The following is a 25,944-nucleotide window of genomic DNA, read 5'->3' on the forward strand; positions in this document are numbered from 1 at the left end:
TTGAGAGAGAGAGAGAGAGCGAGAAGGAAGGCAACCAAATATTGGGCACGACTTCATCACTCTTCTTTCACTTCAGATCTGTTTTACATTTATTTTAGGCTCCCAGTTCATTCTTGAGTTCATTCCGGAGAGTTTAGCGTCAAACCCAAATAGAGAAAGACGCCATTTTGGCCCTGAATTGGACTTGCATTCACAGCTGAGTCAACCCGGTGTCACTGTCTGGTGCAATTTCTTGCTTTCTTTCTCTGTTTCTGAATCAGTTCTACTGATTTTCGAACTGGGTTTTTGGAAATTTGGGTGTATGGGTGGTCATTGACAGGAATGGTGGATTTCCGGCGACGTTCGCCGGAGCTCCTGTGATCAGAGCTGGGCTCCGGCGAGGTCTGGCATTTTCAGCTGAGAATATGTGTTTTTGATGCTGAAAAAAGGGAAAAATGTTTAAGTCGGCGCGATGGAGGAGCGATAAGAACAAGATCAAAGCTGAATTTAAGTTGCAGTTCCATGCAACTCAGGTGGTTCATAGTTGCACAATGAATTCATTTAATTTCAAGCATTTTTCACGTTTTGATGTATATATATTGCTACGCATGATATAGCAATTTGAACACTATTTAACTGGCAAACTACCGGTCAAAGTTCTTTTCTTTTAAGAAGATTACTGTCGCAATGTAATTTGGGGATTGAAGGTAATGGACTTTTCTTGAAAATAAAGAGGATTGTGGACGAAATTCTATCTTTTACTGATTAAATATGGAGAGTGGGATGGTCAGGCTTTTTATTTTTTTTAAAAAAAAAAAAAAATTTGTTTGTGTGCATAGGGGATGTTGCTCGAATGCTGCATTGAATATCAGATTGTAGTCCAACAGGAGTATGAATGGGGCACATTTTTTTTACATTAAAATTATAAAATCTTCAAGTTCTGAGGTTTTAATCACCTGCATTTTCTTGGTAGGCAAGCTTTTTCTTTTTTTTTTTACCCCCTTCTTTGCAAGACTTTACTTCTGTTGGTTTTGTGGGAGATTTGCAAGTAAAAAGTGAAGTAAAGATTCAGGAATTTGTGCTTTAATGTAGGTGTCACAGATAGGAGGGGATGGACTAACGATATCTGTGGTACCTGCCGACGTTGGGAAACCCACTGTGAAATTAGAGAAGGCAACATTTCGAGATGGAAGCTGTTTTTGGGATACTCCATTTATTGAAACTGTGAAATTTGTTCGAGAGCCAAAAACAGGGAAGATCCATGAGCGAATCTATCACTTTCTCATCGGAACAGTATGAATTGTTTTAATCAGATGACTTTTAAACAGTTTGCTTTCTTCCCAAGTGACTTGTGTCTGAAAGTTGCTTTGATGGGAGCTTTTGCAGGCATCTCTAAAAGCTGGAGTTGTTGGGGAGGCTTCCCTTGACCTTTCTTGTTATGCATTGGCAACAAAAATTTCCTCTGTCTCTCTGCCCCTCAAGAACTCAAAATCAGCGATTGTATTACATGTTAGTATCTGCTCTTTCTGAAACATGCAGGCTGAGAAACACAATTATTGATCTTTGTTACCAGTAACACGTTTCTTTTATTTCGATTTTGTCCTTCGGGACCTTTTCTGGCCCTTTTGATTATTAACAAATGCTCAATTGATTTTCTTCAAACAGGTTTCAATTCAGAGGATGCTTGATTCAGTTGATCACAGGTGCCGAGACATTTCATTTTTGCTCCTGTTATAACGTTAACTCTTGTTCCATTGTTGTTGGCTGCTGTGTCACCTGGACTCTTAAAAGATTTTAATGAAAATATTTTCTTTCTTTGTCTTGGTAGAGAGATTGAAGAAAGTGAAAATCTGAAACAGAATTCCCAAGATAGGAGCTTAAAGGCAAAGTTGAGCAATGGAGATATGGAGGGAGGGATCAAAAAACATACTAACGATGTAAGCTTTTCTCTTATTTTTTCCAGTCAAATGCTGAAGTGACCATACTTGTTTTCTTCCTATTGTAAGATGGTGCAGAATTGTAAAGACTTGTCTTTTGGTAACACTACGTGCCCTCAAAGATGAAGATTTTTTGCCTAATTGTATTACTGTTGCTATATCATTTTGTTTTCTCAACCAGAGTGACTGATGAATGTGTATTTTCTATTTGGGTTTAATCATTGCTTAAACAGGAAACAACACTCAATGTGAAAACAAACCACAGTGCTGAATTGAATGGAAACTGTAGGGCATCTAGCGGATCTGATGTTACAACTTCAAGTTCAGATAGCAGTTTGGGACTCAATACTCAAATTCAAATCAGACCAACCTCTGATGTTTCTGAACAGATCAATGAAGAGTGCCAGAAATCATGGGAATGGCTAGGAGGTTTGGTTCTTGAAGAAAGTACAGATGACTCATCAGGCACTCCTAGAGAAGCCCTTCTAAGAGAGATTTCTCAGGAGGCCCCTGATATTGTTGTTGAAAAGCTTACATCTGAGCTTTCAGCTTTGGCTAGACAGGCAAAGATGTCTGAGTTGGAACTGCAAACTCTGCGCAAACAGATTGTGAAAGAGAGCAGAAGGGGACAAGAGCTTTCAAGAGATATTAGTAAGTTGAAAGAGGAAAGAGAATCTTTCAGAGAAGAATGCGAAAAGCTTAAGGCTTTCCAGAGCCGTTTAGAGGAGGCAAAATCGAGAAACAAGATGCAATTTGAAGGCGGTGATCCCTATGCTTTTATTGAGGAACTTCGGCAAGAACTGAATTATGAGAAGGACCTCAACAATAATCTTAGAATCCAACTTCAGAAAACGCAAGAGTCAAACTCTGAATTGATTCTTGCTGTCCGTGACCTGGATGAGATGTTGGAACAGAAAAATAAAGAGACATCACGTCTTCCCAACAAATCAGCTGCACTTGATAGTGCCAAAATGTTACAAGAAGCAACCTATGGGCGTGAAATAGATGATGATGATGAAGAGCAAAGAGCATTAGAGGAGCTTGTTAAGGAGCACACTGGTTCCAGGGAAGCACACATGCTGGAGCAAAAAATTGTGGACCTGCAGAGTGAAATAGATATCTGTCGGAGGGAAAAAGAGGAGATAGAGATGCAGATGGAGCAGCTTGCCCTCGACTATGAGATCTTGAAACAGGAAAACCATGACATCTCCTACAAACTTGAGCAGAGCCAGCTGCAGGAACAACTCAAGATGCAGTATGAATGTACATCGTCTTATGCCAGTGTAAATGAGCTAGAAGCCCAAATTGAGAGCTTGGAGAATGAACTTAACAAGACGTCACAAGATTTCTCAGATGCATTAAACACCATAAGTGAACTTGAAGGACAGGTCAAGACCTTGGAGAATGAACTTAAAGAGCAATCACATGAACATTCAGATACATTCATCAGCATAAGTGAACTCGAAGCACAGGTCAAGACCTTGGTGAATGAACTTAAGGAGCAGTCAGATGCACATGCAGATGCATTGGTCACCATAAGTGAACTTCAAGGTCAGGTTATGAGCTTGGAGAATGAAATTAAGGGGCAGTCAACGGAACACTCAGATGCACTGAACAGTGTAAGTGAACTTGAAGACCAGTTGAAGAACCTGGAGGAAGAACTGGAAAAACAAGCACAAGTCTATGAAGCTGATATGGAAGCTCTTACTAGTGCCAAAGTGGAGCAAGAGCAGAGAGCAATAAGAGCTGAGGAAAGTCTTAGAAAGATGCGATGGCAAAATGCAAGTACAGCAGAGCGGCTTCAGGAAGAATTCAGAAAGCTCTCTGTGCAAATGGCATCTACATTTGAGGCGAATGAAAACCTGGCTGCCAAGGCACTGACTGAAGCCAATGAGCTCCGTCTACAGAAAAGCCATCTTGAAGAAAAACTCCATAACGGTTCTGAGGAGCTCCAACTGGTCAGCCACCATTATGAAGCAAGATTGCATGAGCTCTCTAATAAAGTGATTTCCATGTCCAATCACATGGAAGAGTTGCAGTCAGAGATTCAAGATAAATCTGTCCAACTTGAGGATCAAGTAAAGAGTGCAGAAGAAATTCAGCTGCATCTCATGCAGGAAATTCAGATGCTTAAATCTGAAATCAGTACGCTTGCAATGGAAAATAAAAACCTTTCGGACCAAGCAGAAGAAAGAGAATCTCTTAGGTTCGAAATAGAAAACATGAGGAGGTCATGTAAGGAACTGGAATTGCTATTACTGCAAGCTAACAATGAAAGGGCTGAACTTGAAAGCAAGGTTGCTTTGGCAAAGGATAAAGAAGAGCTGTCACTGAAGGAATTGCATAGCATGAGATATTTGAAGGATGAAAAGGAATCAACAACCAAAAATCTTCAGATAGAGGTTGACAATTTCAAACTTCAATGTGAAGAACTGAAGCAAACTTTGTCAGAGGATGCATTGGAGAAAGAGAAATTGAAGAAGCAAGTGCTTCAATTAAAAGGTGACTTGAAGAGGAAAGAAGATGCATTCAACAGCATGGAGAAGAAGATTAAGGATAGCAATGGTCGAGTAACAGCTTCTGATGGAACAAAGGCAACTTCAAAAAATAACAAATTTCAAAATGCCTCTCGCACCCCTAAAGAGGTTGCAAGTCTGAAGGAAAAAGTAAAATTGCTAGAGGTAAATAAGTTACTGCACTTAGCTAAACTGAATTGTGGCATAGCTCCAGATCAGAAACTAAAATATGTTTGACTTCTCCAAAAGCATTTATTAACATGCATATAGCATTAAATTCCTTGTGATCAGCATCTGACTGTTTGAGATCTTTTCATATTTACTTTTCTATGCTTGATTGAAGGAGTTACCATCATGTTTTCTGTGATCGACAGGGTCAAATAAAACTGAGGGAAACTGCTCTTGAGAAATCAACTAGTTCATTTTTGGAGAAAGAGAAAGATCTTCAGAATAAAATTGAAGAGCTAGAACAAAGACTGGAAGTTCTCAATCATAATACAACAAGCTTTTGCCAAGAAAATTGCTACAAGGTCAGCAACCCAAATTTTGTGCTATGCAATCAAATGGACTGCTGAATAGTTGTTTCACTTATCCATATTGCACTATATGTTTAAATTCATCGCTGATATTAGATTCAGTTTGTTCCTCTTGTAAGTAAATGCCACCATTCATATACAGGGTTAAGATTCAACAAGCATTCTATTGAAGTATTCCTCTTGATATCCTACTAAACCACATTCAAATTCTACTTCCTTATCGAATCAATTTTAGGCTTAGCCAATTTATAAGCAACATAAGTTTATACTGTCATTTGTCAGAAATTTAGTTGTAGCTAGGATTTGCTCCATGGATCGCAATTTCTGTTATGCATCAATTTCATAACTGTCCACTGTTGGATGCAGATTTCTGAAGCTCCAAAGGATCTCACTCTAGATTCTAGACTTGCAGAAGAAGTGATGGATGCTACAGGAAGACAGAGCACCGACGCTTGCATTCCTGAGGAAAATAGTGCCCCATCCTCAAGAAAGAGGTAGGTGTCACTTCACTTGGAAAACTTGCCTACAAGATGACATTTTTATTATGGTCATCTGTAAATGCTTTTTATTCTAATTATATGCATTCTGCCCTCACAGCAGTCATGACGACTTGACACAGAATGATGTGAAATCCTGTGCATCTGATTCTAGAGTCGAAGAATTGTTAAGTGAATTGACATCATTGAAGGAGAGGAACAGCATGATGGAAGTCGAACTTAAAGAGATGCAAGAGAGATACTCAGAAATCAGCCTCAAGTTTGCAGAGGTGGAGGGTGAAAGACAACAGCTTGTAATGAGAGTACGTAACCTCAAGAGTGCTAAAAGGAATCCTTGAGTGAAACTGGAGATTGGACGTTGCATCAAAGATTGTAGGTTTGATAACATAGAGTTCAAAAAATGAAATAAAACAAAATAAATGAGATCGAAATTTGTAAATTTTTAACATATTAATGTCTTTTTGTCTTGCATATAATATTTGGCTTTGAAGACTGAATATACCAAATTATGAGGTAGTTTTGCCATAGGTTAAATGTGTTTTTAACCATTTTTTTTTAATGTAATATAAACAAGTTGTTGATGCTGCTATTAATAGATATATCTTCATTTTTACCAAGTTGGTGGAAGCTTACAGCTAATCACTTCAGTTTCCCTAGTAGCATGTCATGAAAGTCATGCAAAACAATTCGAAGGCTCCGCTTGGAAAGTTCAAACAGAAGCTGCAAATGACCAGTAAACTGGCTAAACTTGGCTACTTCCAGTGAACTTAGGTGGACCTGGTTTGCGCTTCACCATGAATATAATGAAGCTTTGTACTGTACGATGAGATCCATATGTTGTTAACATACTACGTGTAGTAATTAAAGTTGCAAAAGTTCAACCCTCTTGCCCATTATAATTCATACAGGTTATTCAAGATTGTATTAAATTATCATTCATTGTCGTATTTTTGTGATTTAGTAGCTAGATTTACCTCATGAAGTCCGGTTTGTTTTGAGGGGGATGGACCGTAGCTTAATATGCTACTGCTGTTTTTCTCAAAGGGTAAACATAATAACATACGAAATTTTTGGTATCCATGAATACGGTATCCTTCCCAGCTGAACTATAATTAACCAGTTAAGAAAATTATCGGTCATTGACATTTAATGGCTCTTTTGGTTCACTAGCCGGTTAGACCAGGAAGCAGTTAGCTCGATCCCTTTGGAAATTCCCAACTTCCGGATATGGTTGGGTTTGGCGACGTCAGTTGATTAATAATCAACAATGACTAAATTTGGAAATTCTAGTGCAACCTGATTTTAGAAACTGGAATATTGCTGCTTTAAATTAGAAACTCAAATCAATTGAGCTGTGAAGCCTGCCCGTCCCTAATCTAATTGGGAGACTGAAAGGTTACTACGGCGGAAACTGAAATTCTATTCTCACAAGAATTTGGTAATGATCAACCATTACAAAATCGGATGTTCAACAACATTACGTCTTGTGTCCATGCTCTTGAACCTTTAGTTTCTTGGATCCATTAATCATGGACGAGAACATGGAAAACTGGTCTGATCTTTATTTTGATCCTCTTGAAACCATAGCCCGAAAACTAAAAGAGATTGAAGACTTCACAGCTTTCCGATCCACTTGTACTTCCTTGAAAGAAGCTGCAAACAAAGATAACTTCACGGGAATATGTTTGTGGCAGAATATACCATACTTGATGCTTCCAGGGAAGGATGAAGGCCAACATGAACGTGAATTTTGCAGCTTGTTGAAGAAAAAAAATTGTTTACAAGGTCAGTTTACCTGAAGCAAAACGTAAGATATTCTTTGAATCTCAAGGATGGTTCTTGACCATAGGAAAAAGAGGAAATATGAGGCTTTTGAATCCCTTTTCACCTTGTACCAAAATTCAATTACCACATTCAACTACCATGCCTGATTATAGATGGAATGAGAATCCGACCAAGGCAGAAAAATTCATACACAGGATGGTTTTATCGTCAAAATCTTCAGACTTCGTGGTTATGGTTTTGTTGGTTGTGCTCAAGTCTTGATGTTCTGGAAATCCGGAGACAAAACCTGGAGAAGCATTGAGACAGGTCGAGCTTTCAGTTCAAAGATATTACTTGTTGCCATGGCCAATTTTTTGGGATCAATTCTGAAGGAAATGTTTGGCGTTTCCACGTTTTAGGGCCTAATCCTACCGAGGCAGAACTCATTACTCAAATCCCTCGCGAAGAAGTGCATTTGTACATCATGGAATCGTCGTGGAAGTTGCTCGTAGTCGCGTGGCCTAGTGGACAATCGGTTGTGCAAGAAGGCTGTTCTGGTCATAAAATCGTAAGCCGTGTTTTCCAACTTTTTGAAGTGGATCCAGTGAAGAAAACGTGGAAAGAGATCAAGAATTTGGGTGGGAATGCAGCCTTTATTGGCTATAGCTCTTCTGCTTTGATCCAGGCCTCTAAATTCCCTGGAATTAAAGCCAATCATATATGTTATGCCAGTTCTGGAATGCCTACAAAACAACGTAAGAAGTTGGTCGGCATCTATAATTTGGACAATGGAAGCACAGAATCCTCGGATGAGGCAAGTAGGAGATGGTCTCCTCCCTTCTGTCGATCGTTTTGGGTTACACAGAATATTTATTTATTTTTAATTTTTTTAGGTCTAAGGTTTTGCAGATATTAATGTTCGTTCATGTTATTGTGTTGAATAAGATCCAGTTACCTTCTATAAACCTTGGAAAACAACTATTATTTGAATCTCCTTAAAACAACAAAGACATTGTACACGAGATTTAGTGAACAAATTTCTTAAGCAGTTTTACCTTAAAGAGATTTGACATTTTTCTCTTACTGCTAACCATGTATTGGAAAGAATAGAAAGAATTGAATGGAACGAACTAAACCTCTTCAAAGACAGCCCCAATCCTGAATTTACCTATCTATCAGATCCGACATACCCGTCCCGTGCAGCATAAGAAATATGATTAATAACAAGTCAACTTACCTGATTTAATGTGGATATATGTTAAACTTGTTTCTAATCACATTTGAGAGCAACTTAATAACGATATATTTGGTACTGATGTCGATTAATTTGACTTTTAAAAGAGTAAACTAACTTAGAGAGTCATTTTATCCGGGTATTTATGGAGGAACGACTCACAACATGTGGCGAGTCAAATTACCTGGATCATGAATTAAATACAATAATCACACTTCTTCTTCTTCGTCTTTTTTTATTGGGAAAAGGAAAGAAGCACTTCTAACTCAAGCACCTTTAACAAAATTATTTTTAAATTACCAAAAGTTAGTCTCTTTTAAGTTATGAGAAATTGATTATCAAACATTTTAAAAGTACTTTTAGTATTTAGAAGTTTTTTTTTTTTTTTTTGTAAACGCATCGCAACGTCAAAGGATGTAGTCTAAAATCCTAAAACGCAAAAATCGATATTCTAGGATGATTGAATATTTTTCAAAGTTAGTTAGAGCCTGCCAAATCCTCTGGAGAGATTTACTAATGGTTTATACTTTATACGATCAAAAGAAACAATAAATCGGCTTTTGCTTATTTCACATGAAAAGAAAGTGTATTCACTAGAATGTTATTTATAGTAGTTGGGGGGTGTATCTTTTAAAAAAAAAAAAAAGGAAGCAATTCGGATCTTAGGACGTACGGTTTACAGGCGAAAAACCCTATTCCTTAAAAGGGATAATGTCGTAAACCTCTACTGACACATCTTTGATAATTGCAACCACCTATCCAAAGATTTGAAAAATTACAGAAACCTCCCCTACAAAGTATGTTTTGATAACAATTGATGTTGTAAACGCAAAAAACTAATGACTATCCCATATTAATTGCTCTTATCTAATTTGTAAAACAAACTTAAAGGTAAAAGAAATCAAATATCACCACCCGTTGGATAAAATATTCAATGTAGTTCTTGGTAAGAAAAGTTGAGCCATGTTTTTAAAGTATCTTTTTGGGTACTCGGACTTTTTTTTGATAAAGTAATTTGTGAAGATAGTCCATTTAGACAAATGCATCACTATTGGCCGGTTGCATCTTTGTGAAATCGAGCAAGAAGTCTATTTAAAGGAATTGAAGCTAGAATATAAAGCACTAGATAAGATGAGATTAGAGCTTTTGGACAAAGAAGTGTTAACGAAAAAGGGTTTCCTTTTTTCTCTTTTAAATCTCATTTTTTGCTTACCAGTTGTAGAGTTTATGAAGGTTAGTATAGTTACTTCATAATACACTAAGGAAGGTATGTGAAAATTTTCAAATCTCAAGAATAGTGGCTGCAATAGTAGAAAACTTTAAGGGAGGCTTGTAAAATTATCCTTTACTTGAATCATAGAAAACGGTGTCAATTTAGAAAAACTGAAATCGGCTTGAAAGCAAATCAATTTCTAATAGGGATTCTCTAGAGTTCTGTTTCAACATAATTCAATTTCTTTCCTGGGACCAAATAATAATCCAATACTTAAAATGACTTTGGTCCAATCTCAACATCGACAAGCATATAATATATATGTACTTTATTATCTACCAGAACCTCAAACAATTGGATGGTTAGCATCATGTGGTCTAAATAAATTTGGCTTTTCTAAAGTTGAGCAGCTGACCGAATCGCTGGGATTAGTTCTCTGCTGGACAGGTGTTTAAAATAACAAGATAGTACACTTTCTTTGGAGCATGACATGAATATGTTTGAGCAGCTGATTTTACTCCAATCACCAAGAACCTCCGTATCGGAGATTGGCCCGGTTGATGCATGATTGAGTATTAAAAGAAAAAAGTAATTCATAAAAATCAATTTTAATACAACAAAAAGATTAAGCACAAGAAATATTCCTTCTAGAATCTTCTCCTACGTATATATAAACAAAAACAGAAGTTAAAAATAGAAGGTTGTCTCTGTCATGAGTTACTTTGCAAGTAACTTCCAAAGAAGTGGCTTAAAAGAAGAAGAAGATGATGATGATGATGATGATATTGATGATGAAGAAGAAGAAGAAGAAGAAGAAATTTCCGCAGAAGCGAAAGAAGAAATAAAACAAGTCAACGAGTGCATGAGGGGCACACGCTGCAGCAGCACATCACGTTTGTGAGAAGAGAGTTGAGTAATCATAATTTGTGATTGATCAACTCATAGACGATCACAAGAGCCATGACTAAGGAGTGATCTACTTGAGGTTCCACTACTAGACTCAATACATCCTCACCAAAATTAACTCCTGAAGATGATTGCTTTTGTTTTACCTGCAAAATTAAACGCAACAAATTGCACCTTAAGTATATTTATGGCCGATTTTTTCCGGTCGGAGGAGGTGATAAATTGCATGTATAGCAGCTATAATCTAACCTCGGCAACAGCTTTGCCATTTGTGTCCGTTATTTTAAATGCTGATTTTTCTGGTAATCCTCGCATTTGATAGCTGCTTGTCTCAGTTCCAGAAACAACATAGGTACGCATGCCTCCTTTGAGAACATTCCGAATTTTTCTGACTTGAAAGCTTGGTGTCCTCTTGTTTACTTCAGCATCACTCCGTCTATAGCCATCCCAATGTCCAAAAACTGGCATTTTCTGCAAAAACAGACAACCAAACGAACAATAATTATGAGTTTAGTCATTCATTGATTTCTTCATGCAAAGCTTAATTAATTAGCTATCGATATCACTAATCGAGCATTTGGTACCTTTTGTCGTATAGAAAAGAGTACGTTGCCCCCAACGTCCATGAGATCAACTTCCCGGCTATATTTTTGGCCATAGTTATCGATGCGGTAGACGAGTTTACCGTCGGAATCAAAAACCGTGCATCCGTTGCCATGGAATACAAGGGATTTCATCCATAAAGTAAATGATTCCCTTCTAGAGGTAATGTAGCAGGAAGAGGAAGAGGAAGATGAAGAAGAAGATGGTTGAGGATAAAGTCGAGCCATTGATGAGAACTATTTGCGGAAGAAAGAAGTTTGTGTTGGTACTGCCTGGTGAGATGTGAGAAGTATCAAGTATAAGTAGTTCCCCGGACACAGGAAAAAGAGTTGAAAAGTGCATTAAAATATTGTGGTATGCTACTCATACAGCCCAATTAAAATGCCAAATCAAAGCGTTGAGATAAACTTTAGTTCAAATGCATCTTTCATTGGCTAAACATATAGTGTAGGCAGCAGAATAATATTTGAATTTTGCTTTAAGTCATGCCTTAAATGCCTGCAATTTTAATTGAACGTATTTTTTTTCAAAAAAAAAAAAATTGGTCAAAGGGAGGATCGGTCCGATATGTTAGAGAAATTCGTCAGAGATGGCTTACTAGTTATATATAATTCAATTTCTTTATTTCTTATCTGGAGCTTGGACCAATATTACAATTTCTCTTTCTATAGATCTCTTTTGAAATGGATCCCAACCTTCCAAGAAAGAAAGCTAATTTTGTTTAAATCGGAATATAAACTAAACATTATTAGCCTGATAACAAGACTTGAATCCGAACGCTATCAGCTCTTGCTTTTTCACTTGGTTATATATGAAGTTGACCATACTTCATATAATTCCAATCCCATGCTCGTTTGGTTTGCTTTTGCCCCAGAAATTTTGGTAATTTTTTGGCCTTGGTATCTCTTTGTACCAAGGACACATTAATTAATGCTTAAAGCTTAAACAAAAATTATAGGCAGACAAGCAAACATGGCTACGTCTTCCTTCCTTTTTTTTTTTTTTCTTTTTTTGGTCAATCGTCAATCCTACTCCTACTCCTACTCTATCTAGGAGGGAGACCTAACTGGGCTTATGGAAGGCCGATGGGGACAGAATCACCACCGGACCAGATGGGTGCGTGGTGCACCCGTCTGGATTTTTTGAAGAACCATAAATGTGGCAAATTGGTGGGAGGCCTTATCTATCCGAACCCTTGCCTCCCACCCCACCAAAGCCTTAAAGGCTTGGTGGTGGCCTTATCTACTTCGTCCTTCCCCTGATCTACATGAATTTTATATTTCCATAAGAAGGCAGACACTACGAGAGTTTACTGTCTGGTTATTTTTGCTCTAGCATGGCGGCTCCAATATTTAATTGGGATAAATTTAGAAACCTTTCCTGAGTAATTTAACTGAGCTCCCTCAAGATTTTAAAAATTACATGTACCTCCCTTTTCCTTCTAAAATGACAATATTAGCCTTATCATTTTAATAAAACTCCTTTGCTGGGTATGCATATAGAAAGAATGGGATTTATAATTACTTTTACTTTTTCCTTTTCTCTTCTTATTACCTCCTTTTATCTTTTGCAAGTAAAACTATATAACAATAAACTATAAATACTGACTCTAGCCACTATCATTATTAGATGTTGAACTAGCAAATCTTTTTTTTTTTTTGGGACAACTTAGAAGGTGATTCAAGTATTTTGTTGATCTTTTTCTTTTTCTTTGTATCAAAAGCATGCAACATAATTTAAAAGAAATTGTCCAAAACTACTACTAAACTATGATAGTTCCAACAAATAAAAAAATACACAAGTCTAAAGGAATTATGACTATAAATTCCTCTCCAATTTAGAAGGAATATGTATCCCAAATAAAGCACCATGTACAATAGCCTCTTATAGTGATATAATTGCTTATTAAATAGTAAGCATAGGCATTGAAAACTTGACACTTTTTCTTCATATTTGTGCTATATATTTTTCAATTGTTTTGACAAGTAAGTATAATTTTTGAAACATCAAGGGAGCTCAAAGGAATTGATAGAAACCTCAGGGGAGGTTTATGAGGTTTATGAAATTATCCCGATTTAATTTTCTACTCTTTGGTCTGCAAAGATTTTTTTGTTTATGAATTGAACTGCTACAACCTTATTATTTACTCAATAGTCGGTACCCCTAATACTTATAAGTAGGAGTTTAGTAAGAACTAGTTACTTAAATCGAGGTAAATAGCATTTTCTTTTGTACTTTATAAATTTGATATCTACCGTGTGAATTGAAAATTATGCATAGTTTTTTAATCTGGGCCTTTGGCTGCTATTTTCAAGAATCCTTTGTGAAACTATACAATCTCACTGAACCAACTCCTTCTAGAGTAGTTGAACACCACATTAATTGTGAACCTTTGACCTCCCATCAATGTAACTCAATATGAGGTTTGTCCTAAATTCATACGGGTGTGTGATACACTCGTCTGATCTGATGGTGGTTCAGTTCTCGTCAGGTTCTTTCAGCTCAGTTGGGCCTTCCCATAGAGTAGATTCCCCCCTTCCCCGCCCGCCCCCTTAGGAGTAGGAGTAGGAGTAGGTTAGACATGTGCCGTTATGACCAAAAAAAAAAAAAAAAAACTATACAACCTCACTGATTCATTATACACTCTCCTACGATTTTTGTACAACTTCATTTACAAATACACGTTTGATGTATTTCCTGATCTCCAACAGACTTTCACCGCTAAGTATTGGTTTCTGCAATCTTAGCCCTACGTACATGTCCCGTCTTTGTTTCAAGTTTGCTTGTTTGTGATTTATCAAGAGTTTGCCTCACTAATCCTTAGACTTTGTTTAAGGCCAACTTAATTAGTTTGCGTTCAAAATTAACAAGTTATCCAGCCATTTAGAAGCAAACTTTTATGGTGCCCTGGTCGACAGAATTGGTTCGTGTATAACCAAGCAAGCCAGCTTGCTTACTCTCCTAGCAGCCCACGTTGGCGGCAAGGAAGGAGGCAAAAACAATCTCCGACTTGTTACTGCTGATGAACGTTGCATAGGTATTGTAAATTTGTAATGCAATGTTCTTTTAATATTTCTTACTAATTCATGAAAGCTACAACTTTGTTTACTACTAGTATACAACGTCATCAAACTATCTGTTTTTTTGAAACCAAGGGAATCTATATTAAGAAATTCAGAAATTGAGAGAGAGAGAGATTAACAAAAAACTTTAGATTAGATTAAAAAAAACCTTATAGATTAGATTATTGGCTCGCTAATAAATCCAGCATTGGTATTGAGAGTCCAAGTTTATCCAATACGACTTGGAATGTGATGTTATCTTTTAAGTTATCTTGCACACGAGGGAGGAGGATAAGGTGAAAATGATCCAATTCGATTAGTTTATTGCAAAGATGAAAAGGATCAAGTTATTGTTAGCATTTCTCCATTCCTTTACAAGTTTACAACCTTTTGGCATCTTTCTTAAGAACTCCCACTACTAAGGATCCTTCTAGCTCCCTCAATTTTATATGATAGCTAGCCAAGTCATTTCTGATGCATCCAAAACTCTCTTGAAGGAAGGTTTGGAAAGCAATTGCTTGTCTAGTGTTTTATTCCACTCTTATATTTCACCAGAGTGAGCTCACTGTAAGATTGCAACATTATCATCCGTCCCCTAAGTATACTTTCGTGTTATAAACTAAACTTTCACAAATAACATGATACTAGCGCACTTGTTATCTTGACCTAATTAAGAACACTCAAAAGAAGAACCCTTTCAATGAGAATAGCATTTAATTATCTCAAATGCTAAACAAGAAGCTGAGATGAAATCCAGCTTTGGAATATATATTGAGGTGCTTAAAAGCTATTCGATTTGCAAAGAATTTAACTCTGAGAAACACCGTACGTGTTAATTAAACTGAATTTATGGGATACCTTAAAATCTAAATGCGCCTTGTCAAATGTATTGAACATCCCAATTACCTAATGAGCAGAAAATAGCAACAAATAATAACAAGAAAGACACATATAAACTTTCTCTTGCTTGCACATTTTAGGCAAAATATAATTCGAAAACAATAATATTTAGCTGGTTAGTCGATATTACAGCAGTCCGCATCCAAACCTGCGTCAAACAAATTAAATAAGCTTTTTATGTATTGCTTCAATTCAAATGGAGTGGCGGTTTTATTGCAAAGTACTGTATGATTATTATATGTCAACATATCATACTTTTTTATTAGCTGATGAGAGCATCAGCATTATTGTGAGGTTAGGAAATGGGATTCCAATCCCAAACTACTGAGTTTTCTTCATTTGGTGTGCTTGCGATTCCCATATCAAATGTTTACAAACTCACATCATATCATACAGAATCAGAGGGTATGATACCACATCAAAATACAGCCATTGACTCCAAATTTTCCAAAGTTCCGTGCAGAATATCCAAGAAAAGAAAAGCCCATAATTAATGCGTGTTATAATACCCAAATTATAGTTGCTTCCCTTATTGTATATTTGTAGCTAATATATTTGTAGATGCCGATCAAATGTGTATTGAAAACAAAATGAAATGGAAAATCATGTTCAACCAAACGGATCCTCCATTCAAAAATGAAGTGCCTTACTTTCTGATGCGCTTATAATTGAAGGAATCATCGCTCCCCAACAACTTCCGTAGGCGGAAAGCTCCAGTGGCCCTCCATATATTGTTGTTTGTGCTGGTTGTCGATGAGTTGCAAATTTGACATGCCCAAAAACATTTTACAATCACCTTTTTTTATTTTTTGGTTTGAAGAAAAATGAAGTAGAAGAAAACTTGGTGTTCTTTCTTTTTTCTTTTTACTTTACCGAGAAAAGTTCTGGTGAAGAAACCACTTTGTTATTTGGTTATTAATTTGTGGGCCTACAGCATTAGAGTTCATAGAACTGTACACGAATTAATATTCACTAGACACTAACAATTTCTCAGACCATACGAAATTCGCTGCATAATTTGACAACTTAGGAGCGATCAACTAAACAAAAGTTTTTTTTTTTATCCTTTTAATTCTAAGCAAGAGAAAGCTGAGATTCGAGAAGGGAAAAGGAGAATTTGAATCTAGATTTTATGATTCTTAAGGTTTCAACTTTAGTCTAGATCAAATTCCCTTCGGCCAACTGAACAAAGGGTTCAAGTGATGACTATTTCCCTTGTCCATCACTTCTTTGAATTAGTTCTTCCGATTGACCAATTCTAGTTTCTAGATGGATGGAGTTTCTTTTTTCAGAATTGGCCCCAACATCTTGACTACTTGAGAAAACACTCTACAATAAGTTATTTTACCAGCATGGACATGACAGGGCAGTGTTACTAAAGTTGTGGGGGATCAGCTCAACTTGGGAAAAGAACAAAACCTGCTAGCTCATCTCAAATTATCTTAACATAAAACCCAAAAAAAAAAAAAAAAATTGAAACTCCACTCATTTCACGATTCGAAAGTATAATCGGGACAAAAAAATCGAGGTCACGAATGCCGAAATTTTCATTGACCTGTAGCCATAAGCCGCCTCATGCATGCACTAAAATTGAAAAGAAGAAAAGCAACGTGTCTGAATTCTCGTTGAAAAATCAAAGGAAATGGTTTCTCACAAAACAACTGATATCATATGTACAGCAAGCTCTGAGGTTTCTCCTTTTTTTGCGCTTTTTGGTGGTGCAAAGTATGTACAAGTATGAATAATGTTTGATCTCATTTTTTTTCCATAGCCTATGCATACAAAATCTTTACTCATGTGAATGATGAATGAGTAAATGTGAGGCTTGGTTGCATCAGACCCTTCACAATTTATGATTGATGAGGCCATGAACTGTCATGAGAGCAACAATGAGCAATTGATCTGTTTGGGGTTCCACCACTAAAGTTAGGACATCATCTCCATAGGGAACTCCGCTTGACGACCTCTTTTGTGTTGCCTGCAGACATCAAGGCGGATATTAGGCAAAAGGGCCATTAATTATTATGTCGGAAGAGTCTTGAATGCTACGATATGAATATATGCTAATTAAATTAGACTTCGCATTAATAAAGAGGTTTCCAACTTTGTCTTTGCTGTAATGAAAAATATTTTGGCACTAACGTTGTCGGTGCATGGCTTACAAGCAAACCCCACCACATGAATATTACGAACCTAAAAATCGAAAAGAAAGAAAAGGGGAATAAATGTGATGGCCAATATGTCTCTCTTTGCAACTCAACTGATGGGGTAAAGGGGGTTCGATTGGGATAACTGCTTCCAAACCTACTAAGAATTTGGCTTTCAACCCTTCACAAAGTGGAAATTCTCTATCAATATTCAATGACACAATGATAAGTCTCACCATTTGTGTCTTCAGAGTTAGTTTTCAATAAACACCAATCGCCATCAAGACACTTATGAACATTAAGTTTGTCTCTCAAATCTTAAATTTTTATCTGCCACAGTGCCAATAATCATTTCAATGGAAAGAGATAGAAGAACATGCAAGTTAGTTGGGTTCAGCAAATGTACTTAATTATCTTCCTCTCTAAATTAATAAAACAGTAACCTTTTTTTTTTTTTCTTTTTGCATTCATTCGTCAATTGATCGTTGAAAATTTTAAATATGTACTCCAAAATGTACTAACGCTTATAAAATTTTCCTCCCCTGCTAGTAACAAAATTTTGTCATTACATCTCCTCTAAGTATCTTAAGACTGCTAATGATATATATATATATATATATATATATATACTAGAAAACATGAGGGGGGAAATGCCAAATAATCTTAAATTAATTACCTCTGCAACCAGCCGGCCAGCGCTGTCTATAATCTTAAATTCCGATTTGCGGTGGGATTCTATTATGCTGTATCCGATTCCAGTAGCTTTATCACGCCCCAGAGCAACCCGGTTAGTCGTGTTTCCTCCCAGAATCCGACGACATTTCCTTACTTGAATCCATGGTCTTTCCTTGCTGGCCTTTGAATTACTCCATTTATACCCATTCCAGCTTTGGAAAACTTGAATTTTCTGCGAGGAAATAAACGTAACTCCTTAAATTTCGAGTTTCAAGATTACAAAATCATCATGTAAACAGAGAAATGCCCATATCTATGATGATTATTACCTTTCTTTGTATTGAGAAGAGGACATCACCATCGAGATCCATGAGGAAAACTTCACTGCTACTTTTCTCTTGATAATTATCAACGCGAAAGACAATTTCTCCTTTGGAGTTAAAGATGGTGCAACCATTTCCATGGAATACAAGGGACTTCAACCATACAGTATATGTTTCTCTGGTTGATGCCATGTAACTATTAGAAGAAGTACTACTGAATGCTTCAGGATGAACCTTAGCCATTGGAAATTAATGATGGAAAAGAAAAGTATTGATTCTAGCTTTCCACGAAGAATTTTCAAAAGGGATTGAAGAATTTCTTTGACTGGCGAATATTAAGCTGAGAATTTAGGAGATCAGGTGATGAAATACCTCTATGTAGTTGGACCTTAGAAGGAAATTATAAAGGAAAGGGAGCCGCTGAAGAAGAGAAGCCAGAAAGAAAGAGGTAATACCTGAAATAGACACGTTTTAGGCATTTATATGTGTAAAACTATGGGAGAAAGCTAACTTAATTAGTTTATTCCTGTTCGTCTGCGTCACTGCTTAATGTTAGCTTTTCTTAATGTTAGGCTTCTTATCTTGTGATAATGTTTTATTTGTTGAGTGCAGTCAGTCTTTATCAGTTATACCCTACTCATTTCTTGCAAAAAGTGGACCTTTCATTTCTGGCCCTTATCGTTTTATTGCAGCACTAGCGGCTCTTGTTTGACAGTTAAATTAAGCTAGCAACTGAATTGCACGACATGTGGTGGAAGTTATAAAGTCGTCCGAAAGATAACTAGCATTCCTGTACCCATTTGGAATTTGCTGATCACATGCTTACCACTAGCAATATTGAATGGTTGATACTGCCCAAGCTAGTTATTGCAGATAATGTATGAAAATTACTATATATGTTGATGCATTCGCAATGAGGAAAGATCTCAGTATTATTGCAATATTGCTTAACCGTGGGGAAGAGTTTGAATGTATGATTTAGTTTAGGAGAGAGCCTAAAACATATGGGGACGAAATTCGAATTAAAAAAATTTGGTTGGGAGACGATGGAAATTTATCGGGTACGCCAAAATGAACTAATGAAAGAGCTAAAGGAGTAATAGCATATTTATTAAAATCAACCCGGCAGGAGGATCGGGTTGGCGGATCAGTGGTCAACCTGAAATGAAATGAAAATCAGAATGAATGGAATGGATCAATTTGTTCAAGAAGTAAAGCAGGATACATCTTCACCCATTGATTGTAAGGAACCGTGTGTTGCACGGGCAACTAGGATTGGTTCCCTTTCTCACTATCTTGGACGGACAGTATGTTTACAACATATACTCAATGTACAATTTGGTCTATCTAATGTACATTCATTTATAAACATTTTATAATGTATATACTCTGCATATCAACCATTTGATTATTCATGGGGAGGAATAGGTTGGATAATAGGAAGAAAAAAAGAGAGTGCAAGTGAGATGTCCAAATTCGAGAAAATAAGCCCATTTGGTTACACATAAGTAATAAAGGCGTACATTATACAAAGGCTAAATGTTGTAGAATTCAAGACTCGAATTATTGACCGTTGAAATCAGCCTCATTATACAAAATCCAATGCATGTAGTCGAAGTCGAATGAGAGCCTGACCATCCAATACTGCGGGCAAGAAAAACGTCGTACGTTGCATGAGTTAATCATTTTCTTGATTTTAAAGGCACATTATTAGAACAAAGCTACAAACTAAGTGAACTAATCTATTATAGTTGATTGAAAAAAAAAAAAAAACTAACTTCTAGTTGACATCATGGAAATTGATTACTATGATGCACTCGTTCAGAAGATAAGTTAATCAAATTTGATCCAAATCCCAACAAGTAAAATATTCCTGGAAGACAAAGAAAGACAAAAGGTGTCTAGATAACAAGTACTATTTTCTCTATATTCGTGTGCTGACTCAATGATACACTCTTATCAAAATTGAGTTAGACCACTTCCATTGAATTAGGCATTTGAATTCTGATGTTCGAGCCGACGATGAATAGTGTATTAGGTACATGTACAGTCAAAGTTCGGAGATTTTATAATGCATGATGACAATCAATATACTTGATTCATCTAACTAGAATAAGTAGAGAATGAGGTAATCTGAAATTAGATTGATGATGAAATCTGTATTCTCATTATCGTAAATTAATGCAGCTATCTCACATTTTTACGTCAGATTCTTTCTTTAGCCTGTTCTTTACCCTTTGGACCCTGCAGATTGTTTCTTTACCTGTTCTTTACACTTGAAATGAAACTAGCAAAAGAATTTCTTTCCCTTAATATATTGCAAGTTGTACATACAGTAGCTTAATTAATAGGGCCAGAATCATCTGCATTCAGGATCATTTTGAATCTGAAATGTGGTTAGTTAATTGTTATAAAGTGCTATAGATGGATGGATGAGACCTGAAATCCAAAGGTCTTATTGATTCTTACAGTAAAAGGAACGTAAAGAATGTAACGTATTATTGCCAAATTTCCACTGTATTTCTCTTTGTCTGGCGTCCTCCTGATGTATGTTTAGCTCTTGAAGTGCTCTAAGGGCAGTGATACTTTTTTTTTTTCCAAGGAATTTTGTCTGGCTTACTCCTCGTCACCAAAAGTGAACTAATTATAATTTAGCTAATGAGGCCAAATTTCATGACTTCTTGAATTCAAATAGTTTTACTATACAGAAAAAGGGACTTGCCATGAGTTTGATGTAGAATTTCTAAAATGAGGGATATCGTTTATAATTTAAGAAATGCATTCCAGTCTCTAAATTCTGAAATAAGTTGTAGCTGTCTCTTTCATTTTATACGTGATATTCCATATGATTGGAGTCAACCGAAATTATCAGCTTCAATTTCGGAATCCAAGATTGGTGAAAAATCTCTTCTTTTCGGTCAAGGAATAATTTTTCCAACTCCTATAATATCACTTCATTGCTATTGATATCAAAACCTTTTATAATGCAGTCCAAATCTAAAAGAGTCCTATGCAAAGACTGAAATTAGAAATAATTCAAATTGACCATTTGATATAATTATGATGAGGATACATCGAGCTGCACGATGGTAAGGCCAAGAAAATAGCAGATCAAAGGAAGGGTAGCACCCAAATCCTGAAATTTAATCTTTTCCTTCATCTATACAAGTAGAACACCTACTATCTCCTTTGTAAGTTAAAAGTAAAATAGGTTTCTCTATCTCCTTTTTAAGTTAAAATTAAAATAGGTTTCTCTATATAAAAAAAAAAATTGTAAAGGGTGACAAAAGACATCTGTCGAGTCATGTTTATGTGTGTTCAACTCCAGAATTATGGGTTTGGAAGCTTTGGCTCCTCCATTTGCCTCTCCATTGCTGACATGTTAAGAGCTAAAGATTTGAAAGCTTATTAGGATAGAAAATAGTATTGGATCAACTTTACCTTGTTATTCTATAATTTCATCAATGTGCGGTATGCACATTGCACAAAGGAGTTCAGATTGTGACAAACATTAAAGTCCTTAATCAGATGCCAAAATTTTATTCAGTTTAATTTAAAGAAACAATCAGATCATGGGCATTGGAGGTAATTACTGTGGGCAAAACTTTCGTAATCTATCAAAAAGATTTTAAAGAATATGCACATAACCACCGATACCGCAGCCGAGTTGTGACTATTCCCATTTCCCACCAATGGACTAAACCCAATGTAATGGTGCAAAGTACTATAAACCTTATCTTACCAAAAGAAATTGGTCATTTTCTCTTGCATGTAGTGGACACTGAACTGTAGACCTTGTGGAGCTAAGTGCATAACATTACCTCAGCTTCACCATCCTGAATATTTAACTATTTGACAAAGTAATCTAGACACCAACAATAACTTAAGGAAAAAAATCACCTTTTGGGATTGTTGATTGCCACAACGAAGTTCACAACATTTATTTTGGTTCTTAAATATGTTGGTAAGTGCGATCTTGCGTATGTGAACTTGCTAGCAATTGGCACACCGGCTGGACTATTGTCCACAATTGGCCCTAATACCTTTTTATGGGCAAAAAGTAAATGTAATTGGATAATTGGCACCTAAATCAATGATAACCTTAACATTAGTGCTGCATTTAGCCAATATAATTATCTTATCTACTTCTAACTCCATCAGTTAATTAGTCCACTTGCAGCTTCTTAGCCCTTGTATAATGTGTGTCAAGGGATGACTACGTCTCAGCTATAAAGTCTATATACTTTAACGGAGAGTTTGTAACTAAGTTTGGAACTAATTGGCTTTTTGGCTTATTCCTTTATTGTACAGTATGCATCTACCCCTCCCCCCCCCCCCCAAAAAAAAAAAAGGCAGACCTAATAAAAATGAGTATGAAGCAATGTCAAGATTTTACCACCCCAAATCCCCTCCCCATAAAAGAGGGGTGAGGGGGGGGATTGAAGAAGAAGAAATTTTTTTTTTTTTTAAAAAAAAAACCTGAATTCTCCTGAAAGACTCGGATTATTAACGAATAATGAACTGTCCATGTTTACCAGAAGTAGGACTAATGCAATAATTTTCTTAGAACAGAAACAGTAAATAATTCGAAGACATTACAACAGATCATGTGGATCTGAGGTAGTTCATATAAAGGGGCCAAACATTGCAGCCTACTGGTTGTTTACAATCTATCAAACTACCCGGCTCTTCTCATGACATGGGGATGCAAATAATACAATAGAACCAAAACATATCTCCATTATTAGCTGCATGAGAGCTATGACAAAGTGTCAGGTAAGAGTTTCTTTTTGTGACACCACCTGTGGGTTTGCCTCCATTTCATACGTGAGAAAATCTAATATACAAATCCAACTAAAAAAAAAAAAAGAATGATCAATTGGCAGTTTTAATCTGTTCAAGTATTCTTGAACAAAATGCTGTAATCAGCAGTATAGGAGATTACATGTTTGGACAAGGAATAATGTTAGAAAAGTAATTCAAAAACCTGTTAATTAACAACTTAATGTCATGCATCTACCAAAATTAACTCGTGAATCTTTCAATCTCGGTCTTAAGTAAGGTACGGTATCAAATAATATTGGTTTCAACAAGAAAATGATACTAGCTATTTGTGTTTTTAGAGAACTTAAATCATATATTTGATGTAACTAATGTGAACTCTCAATGGTTTGCAATGATCAAACAATGATATAGGTAAGGAGTATCCAACTGAATAAACAAAGGCACCACAGTAAAACGTTGCTATCAGCACTAGTCATCCTTTTGGTTAGTTAAAAGTTCCTCTAATTCAAATTGTATATGCAATGTGCTTATTTTTTAAGTGCATTTCAGGGTCGTATGCCAAGGCATTGAACTACATTCCTGAGGCAGCAATGGTCGTATGCCAAGGCATTGACGTACTTGTCTAATAGGGCATGAGTCGGATTCCTTCATGCTGTATGACTCATGCTGACAAATGCAGTTAGATAAAGAAAGTTAAAGGAGTACGTAATAAGAAAGGTAGGTCGGAAAAAGTCTTGATATCATACTGCTATAGACAAATTAGCCTCAAAATGACTCAGCAAGATGCGTGATTGTTCCCATGTTATGTTTCTGTGCTCACATGAACTTATGCAACAAGAAACGTTATGAAACCTTCGAATCTTTTGTCAGATCTTACGCGATTTGGGAAGTTCTTATGAATCTTGTAAAGATTTAAGATAAAGAAAGAGTAATTACATACTGATACCATGCATTTCCCGATTTAATATGTTTGAAAATTCTGTACAGACTGACAAGCGGAGTGGCTAATCTCTAGTTATTTGATCACTAGTTAGGCCCATATGATTGGCACTCTTCTATAGAATGCTGGTGCAATACTAGGCTAATTGTTCATGTTTCATCTAAAGTTGCAGGGGAATTCCCCAGTAGACGCTAATGAAGCTCATTTTGCAACGAAAATTTCGAGATGGAATTAAATTTTTTTATTCTTCAAGTGCACACAATAGCAATGAAGATGAAAGAGTACAAACCGAGGAGGTTGATCTCACTACATCTATATAGTTCTGTCACAAATAATAAAGAGAGATTGGCAAAAGAAGAAGTATATAACTATATCCCCGCCGCCGGGGGGGCCTTTCCCAAACAAAAAATTCCAAAGTTACGTTATATTCTAGGAAATGGGGAGACCTGAAACTCAATATGGGAGCGCAAGAGTTGCAGGCACTGGTACTAATTTGCCCCTAAGCTTGTTTCGTCATTTCGTGTCATCTTTTTTGTCTTCCTTCTTCTCTTCTTTTTTCTCCTCTTTCTTCTCTTCTTTGGCAGGACCAACTGATACTATCTCTATTTTTCCAACTTTCTTCAACTTTTTTGCAATTGCAACCGTATCCATTTGACCTGTTACCGTTATCTTCTGCTCCTTCATATCAACGGCAATCGAATCGACTCCTGTCCATCGATGTAACGTAGAGAGAGTTTTCAATTTCAGAATCAAACAACAAATGAGTTAAAGAAAGGAAGAACATCATAGTTTTCTAAACTAGCTATACAAGAACTGAAGGGTTCAGCAAGATATTTGATGAAACCTACCGTAAATGTCAGCTACGGCCTCCATCGCTTTTTGCTTAGTCTTCTCGTCACTCATGGTCATGAGTTTCAGCACCACCTTTTGCTGTATCCATTATCCAAAAATAAGGTCAAAATTTGCAGATATGAAGCAACATGTTTCATATCGTTCACAATCAATACGATTAGCAAAAATGATGATAATTATTAACAATAAAACAAAAGTAATAATCAGCAGACTGGAACATGAGATGAAATTTTGTCGAAATGAATTAATTGATACCTGTTCCATGTTTCTTGTTGAAACAAATTCCACAGAATTTCAAGAGGATGCCACCAGAATATTGGCTGAGATATTTGGAGAAGTGGAATGAAGGGTACTCTTGAACTCCTAACTTGTACCTTTCGTGGGCAGGCTCCTGAATTTTAAACAAGAGATATGGTCAATGTCAGGCATATTTTGGTACGTAATCCAACCACCTGCTATTTTCAGGCTTCTTTGGCATTTCCTCCGGGCAAGGAATCGAAGAACCGATTCATCTTCCCATAGTTTGATTCATGAAAAAGCTACAAACAAACAGTGTTTCTCTACTTTGAATTAAACGTTATGTTTAGTCATTTCCTCTTGGCAATTTTTTTAGTTACTGTCCTCGGATTGAAGGACAGTCGTTGCTCTTGTAATTGCAAATAATGCAATTTGTAGGCCTGGCTGACCATCGCACGTCTCCCTTCCGCGTTCCAGCTCATACAGCAAAGATTATCATGCAGGCAAAAATTCAACGCTTGAATAGTAGCTTAATGACAAAACAAGCAATGTTTTATTAGTACATTATTTTATTTTTTTTTTTGTTGTCTGCAAAATATTCTTGAAACCAATATAACAATTACACACAACTTTAATCTGATTTCTTATTTGTGAAAACCGATGATACTAGTAGCCTAACAACATTGGTGTCTACAGCTCAGCCCCGTTACCAGACGAACAAATTACCCATTAAACAATTTGAAAATTTTAACTTGCAAAGTATTATTTGAACTCCATTTTTTATTATTTGCACTCCCGTCATTTGTTTTATCATATAATTTAATAAATGAAAACTATA

The 25,944-nt window shown here is 36.3% G+C and overlaps 3 protein-coding genes across 4 annotated transcripts; 1 reads left to right on the top strand and 2 right to left on the bottom strand.

The window, feature by feature from the left end:
- On the top strand, window positions 1–6,046 carry LOC113780952 (myosin-9-like). Of its 2 annotated transcripts, none has more exons than XM_027326742.1 (9): window positions 1–512; window positions 1,072–1,272; window positions 1,366–1,488; window positions 1,645–1,682; window positions 1,808–1,916; window positions 2,150–4,597; window positions 4,807–4,962; window positions 5,335–5,462; window positions 5,566–6,046. In XM_027326742.1, exons 1-9 carry the CDS (start codon window positions 435–437, stop codon window positions 5,801–5,803), a joined length of 3,519 nt encoding a protein of 1,172 aa, XP_027182543.1. In that variant the 5' UTR covers window positions 1–434; the 3' UTR covers window positions 5,804–6,046. The 2 variants fall into 2 exon arrangements, with proteins under 2 accessions (XP_027182543.1, XP_027182544.1); XM_027326743.1 differs by having other exon boundaries at window positions 5,569–6,046.
- A 4,547-nt stretch (window positions 6,047–10,593) lies between these two features.
- LOC113779855 (protein LURP-one-related 11-like) lies at window positions 10,594–11,412 on the bottom strand. The gene is made up of 3 exons (XM_027325601.1): window positions 11,167–11,412; window positions 10,832–11,053; window positions 10,594–10,728 (listed from the first exon to the last, which is right to left on the bottom strand). The coding sequence occupies exons 1-3, from the start codon at window positions 11,410–11,412 to the stop codon at window positions 10,594–10,596; spliced, it is 603 nt and encodes a 200-aa protein (XP_027181402.1).
- A 5,325-nt stretch (window positions 11,413–16,737) lies between these two features.
- On the bottom strand, window positions 16,738–18,802 carry LOC113779854 (protein LURP-one-related 4-like). Its single transcript, XM_027325600.1, has 3 exons — window positions 18,299–18,802; window positions 17,971–18,201; window positions 16,738–17,125 (listed from the first exon to the last, which is right to left on the bottom strand). The coding sequence occupies exons 1-3, from the start codon at window positions 18,533–18,535 to the stop codon at window positions 16,991–16,993; spliced, it is 603 nt and encodes a 200-aa protein (XP_027181401.1). The 5' UTR covers window positions 18,536–18,802; the 3' UTR covers window positions 16,738–16,990.
- Window positions 18,803–25,944: the final 7,142 nt, after the last annotated feature.

This window comes from Coffea eugenioides, chromosome 8 (genome assembly GCF_003713205.1).
Source record: "Coffea eugenioides isolate CCC68of chromosome 8, Ceug_1.0, whole genome shotgun sequence".
In the NCBI taxonomy this organism is placed as follows: Eukaryota; Viridiplantae; Streptophyta; class Magnoliopsida; order Gentianales; family Rubiaceae; genus Coffea; species Coffea eugenioides.

Coding starts and splice junctions, on each gene's coding strand:
- LOC113780952 (XM_027326742.1), top strand. CDS start 435: ATGTTTAAGTCGGCGCGATGGAGGAGCGATAAGAACAAGATCAAAGCT. Junction 1,489..1,644: donor AATCAGCGATTGTATTACAT/GTTAGTATCTGC, acceptor TTCTTCAAACAG/GTTTCAATTCAGAGGATGCT. Junction 1,683..1,807: donor CTTGATTCAGTTGATCACAG/GTGCCGAGACAT, acceptor TTGTCTTGGTAG/AGAGATTGAAGAAAGTGAAA.
- LOC113779854 (XM_027325600.1), bottom strand. CDS start 18,535: ATGGCTAAGGTTCATCCTGAAGCATTCAGTAGTACTTCTTCTAATAGT. Junction 18,202..18,298: donor TCTTCTCAATACAAAGAAAG/GTAATAATCATC, acceptor ATTTCCTCGCAG/AAAATTCAAGTTTTCCAAAG. Junction 17,126..17,970: donor CTGGCCGGCTGGTTGCAGAG/GTAATTAATTTA, acceptor TGATGTCTGCAG/GCAACACAAAAGAGGTCGTC.
- LOC113779855 (XM_027325601.1), bottom strand. CDS start 11,412: ATGGCTCGACTTTATCCTCAACCATCTTCTTCTTCATCTTCCTCTTCC. Junction 11,054..11,166: donor TCTTTTCTATACGACAAAAG/GTACCAAATGCT, acceptor CTGTTTTTGCAG/AAAATGCCAGTTTTTGGACA. Junction 10,729..10,831: donor ATGGCAAAGCTGTTGCCGAG/GTTAGATTATAG, acceptor TTAATTTTGCAG/GTAAAACAAAAGCAATCATC.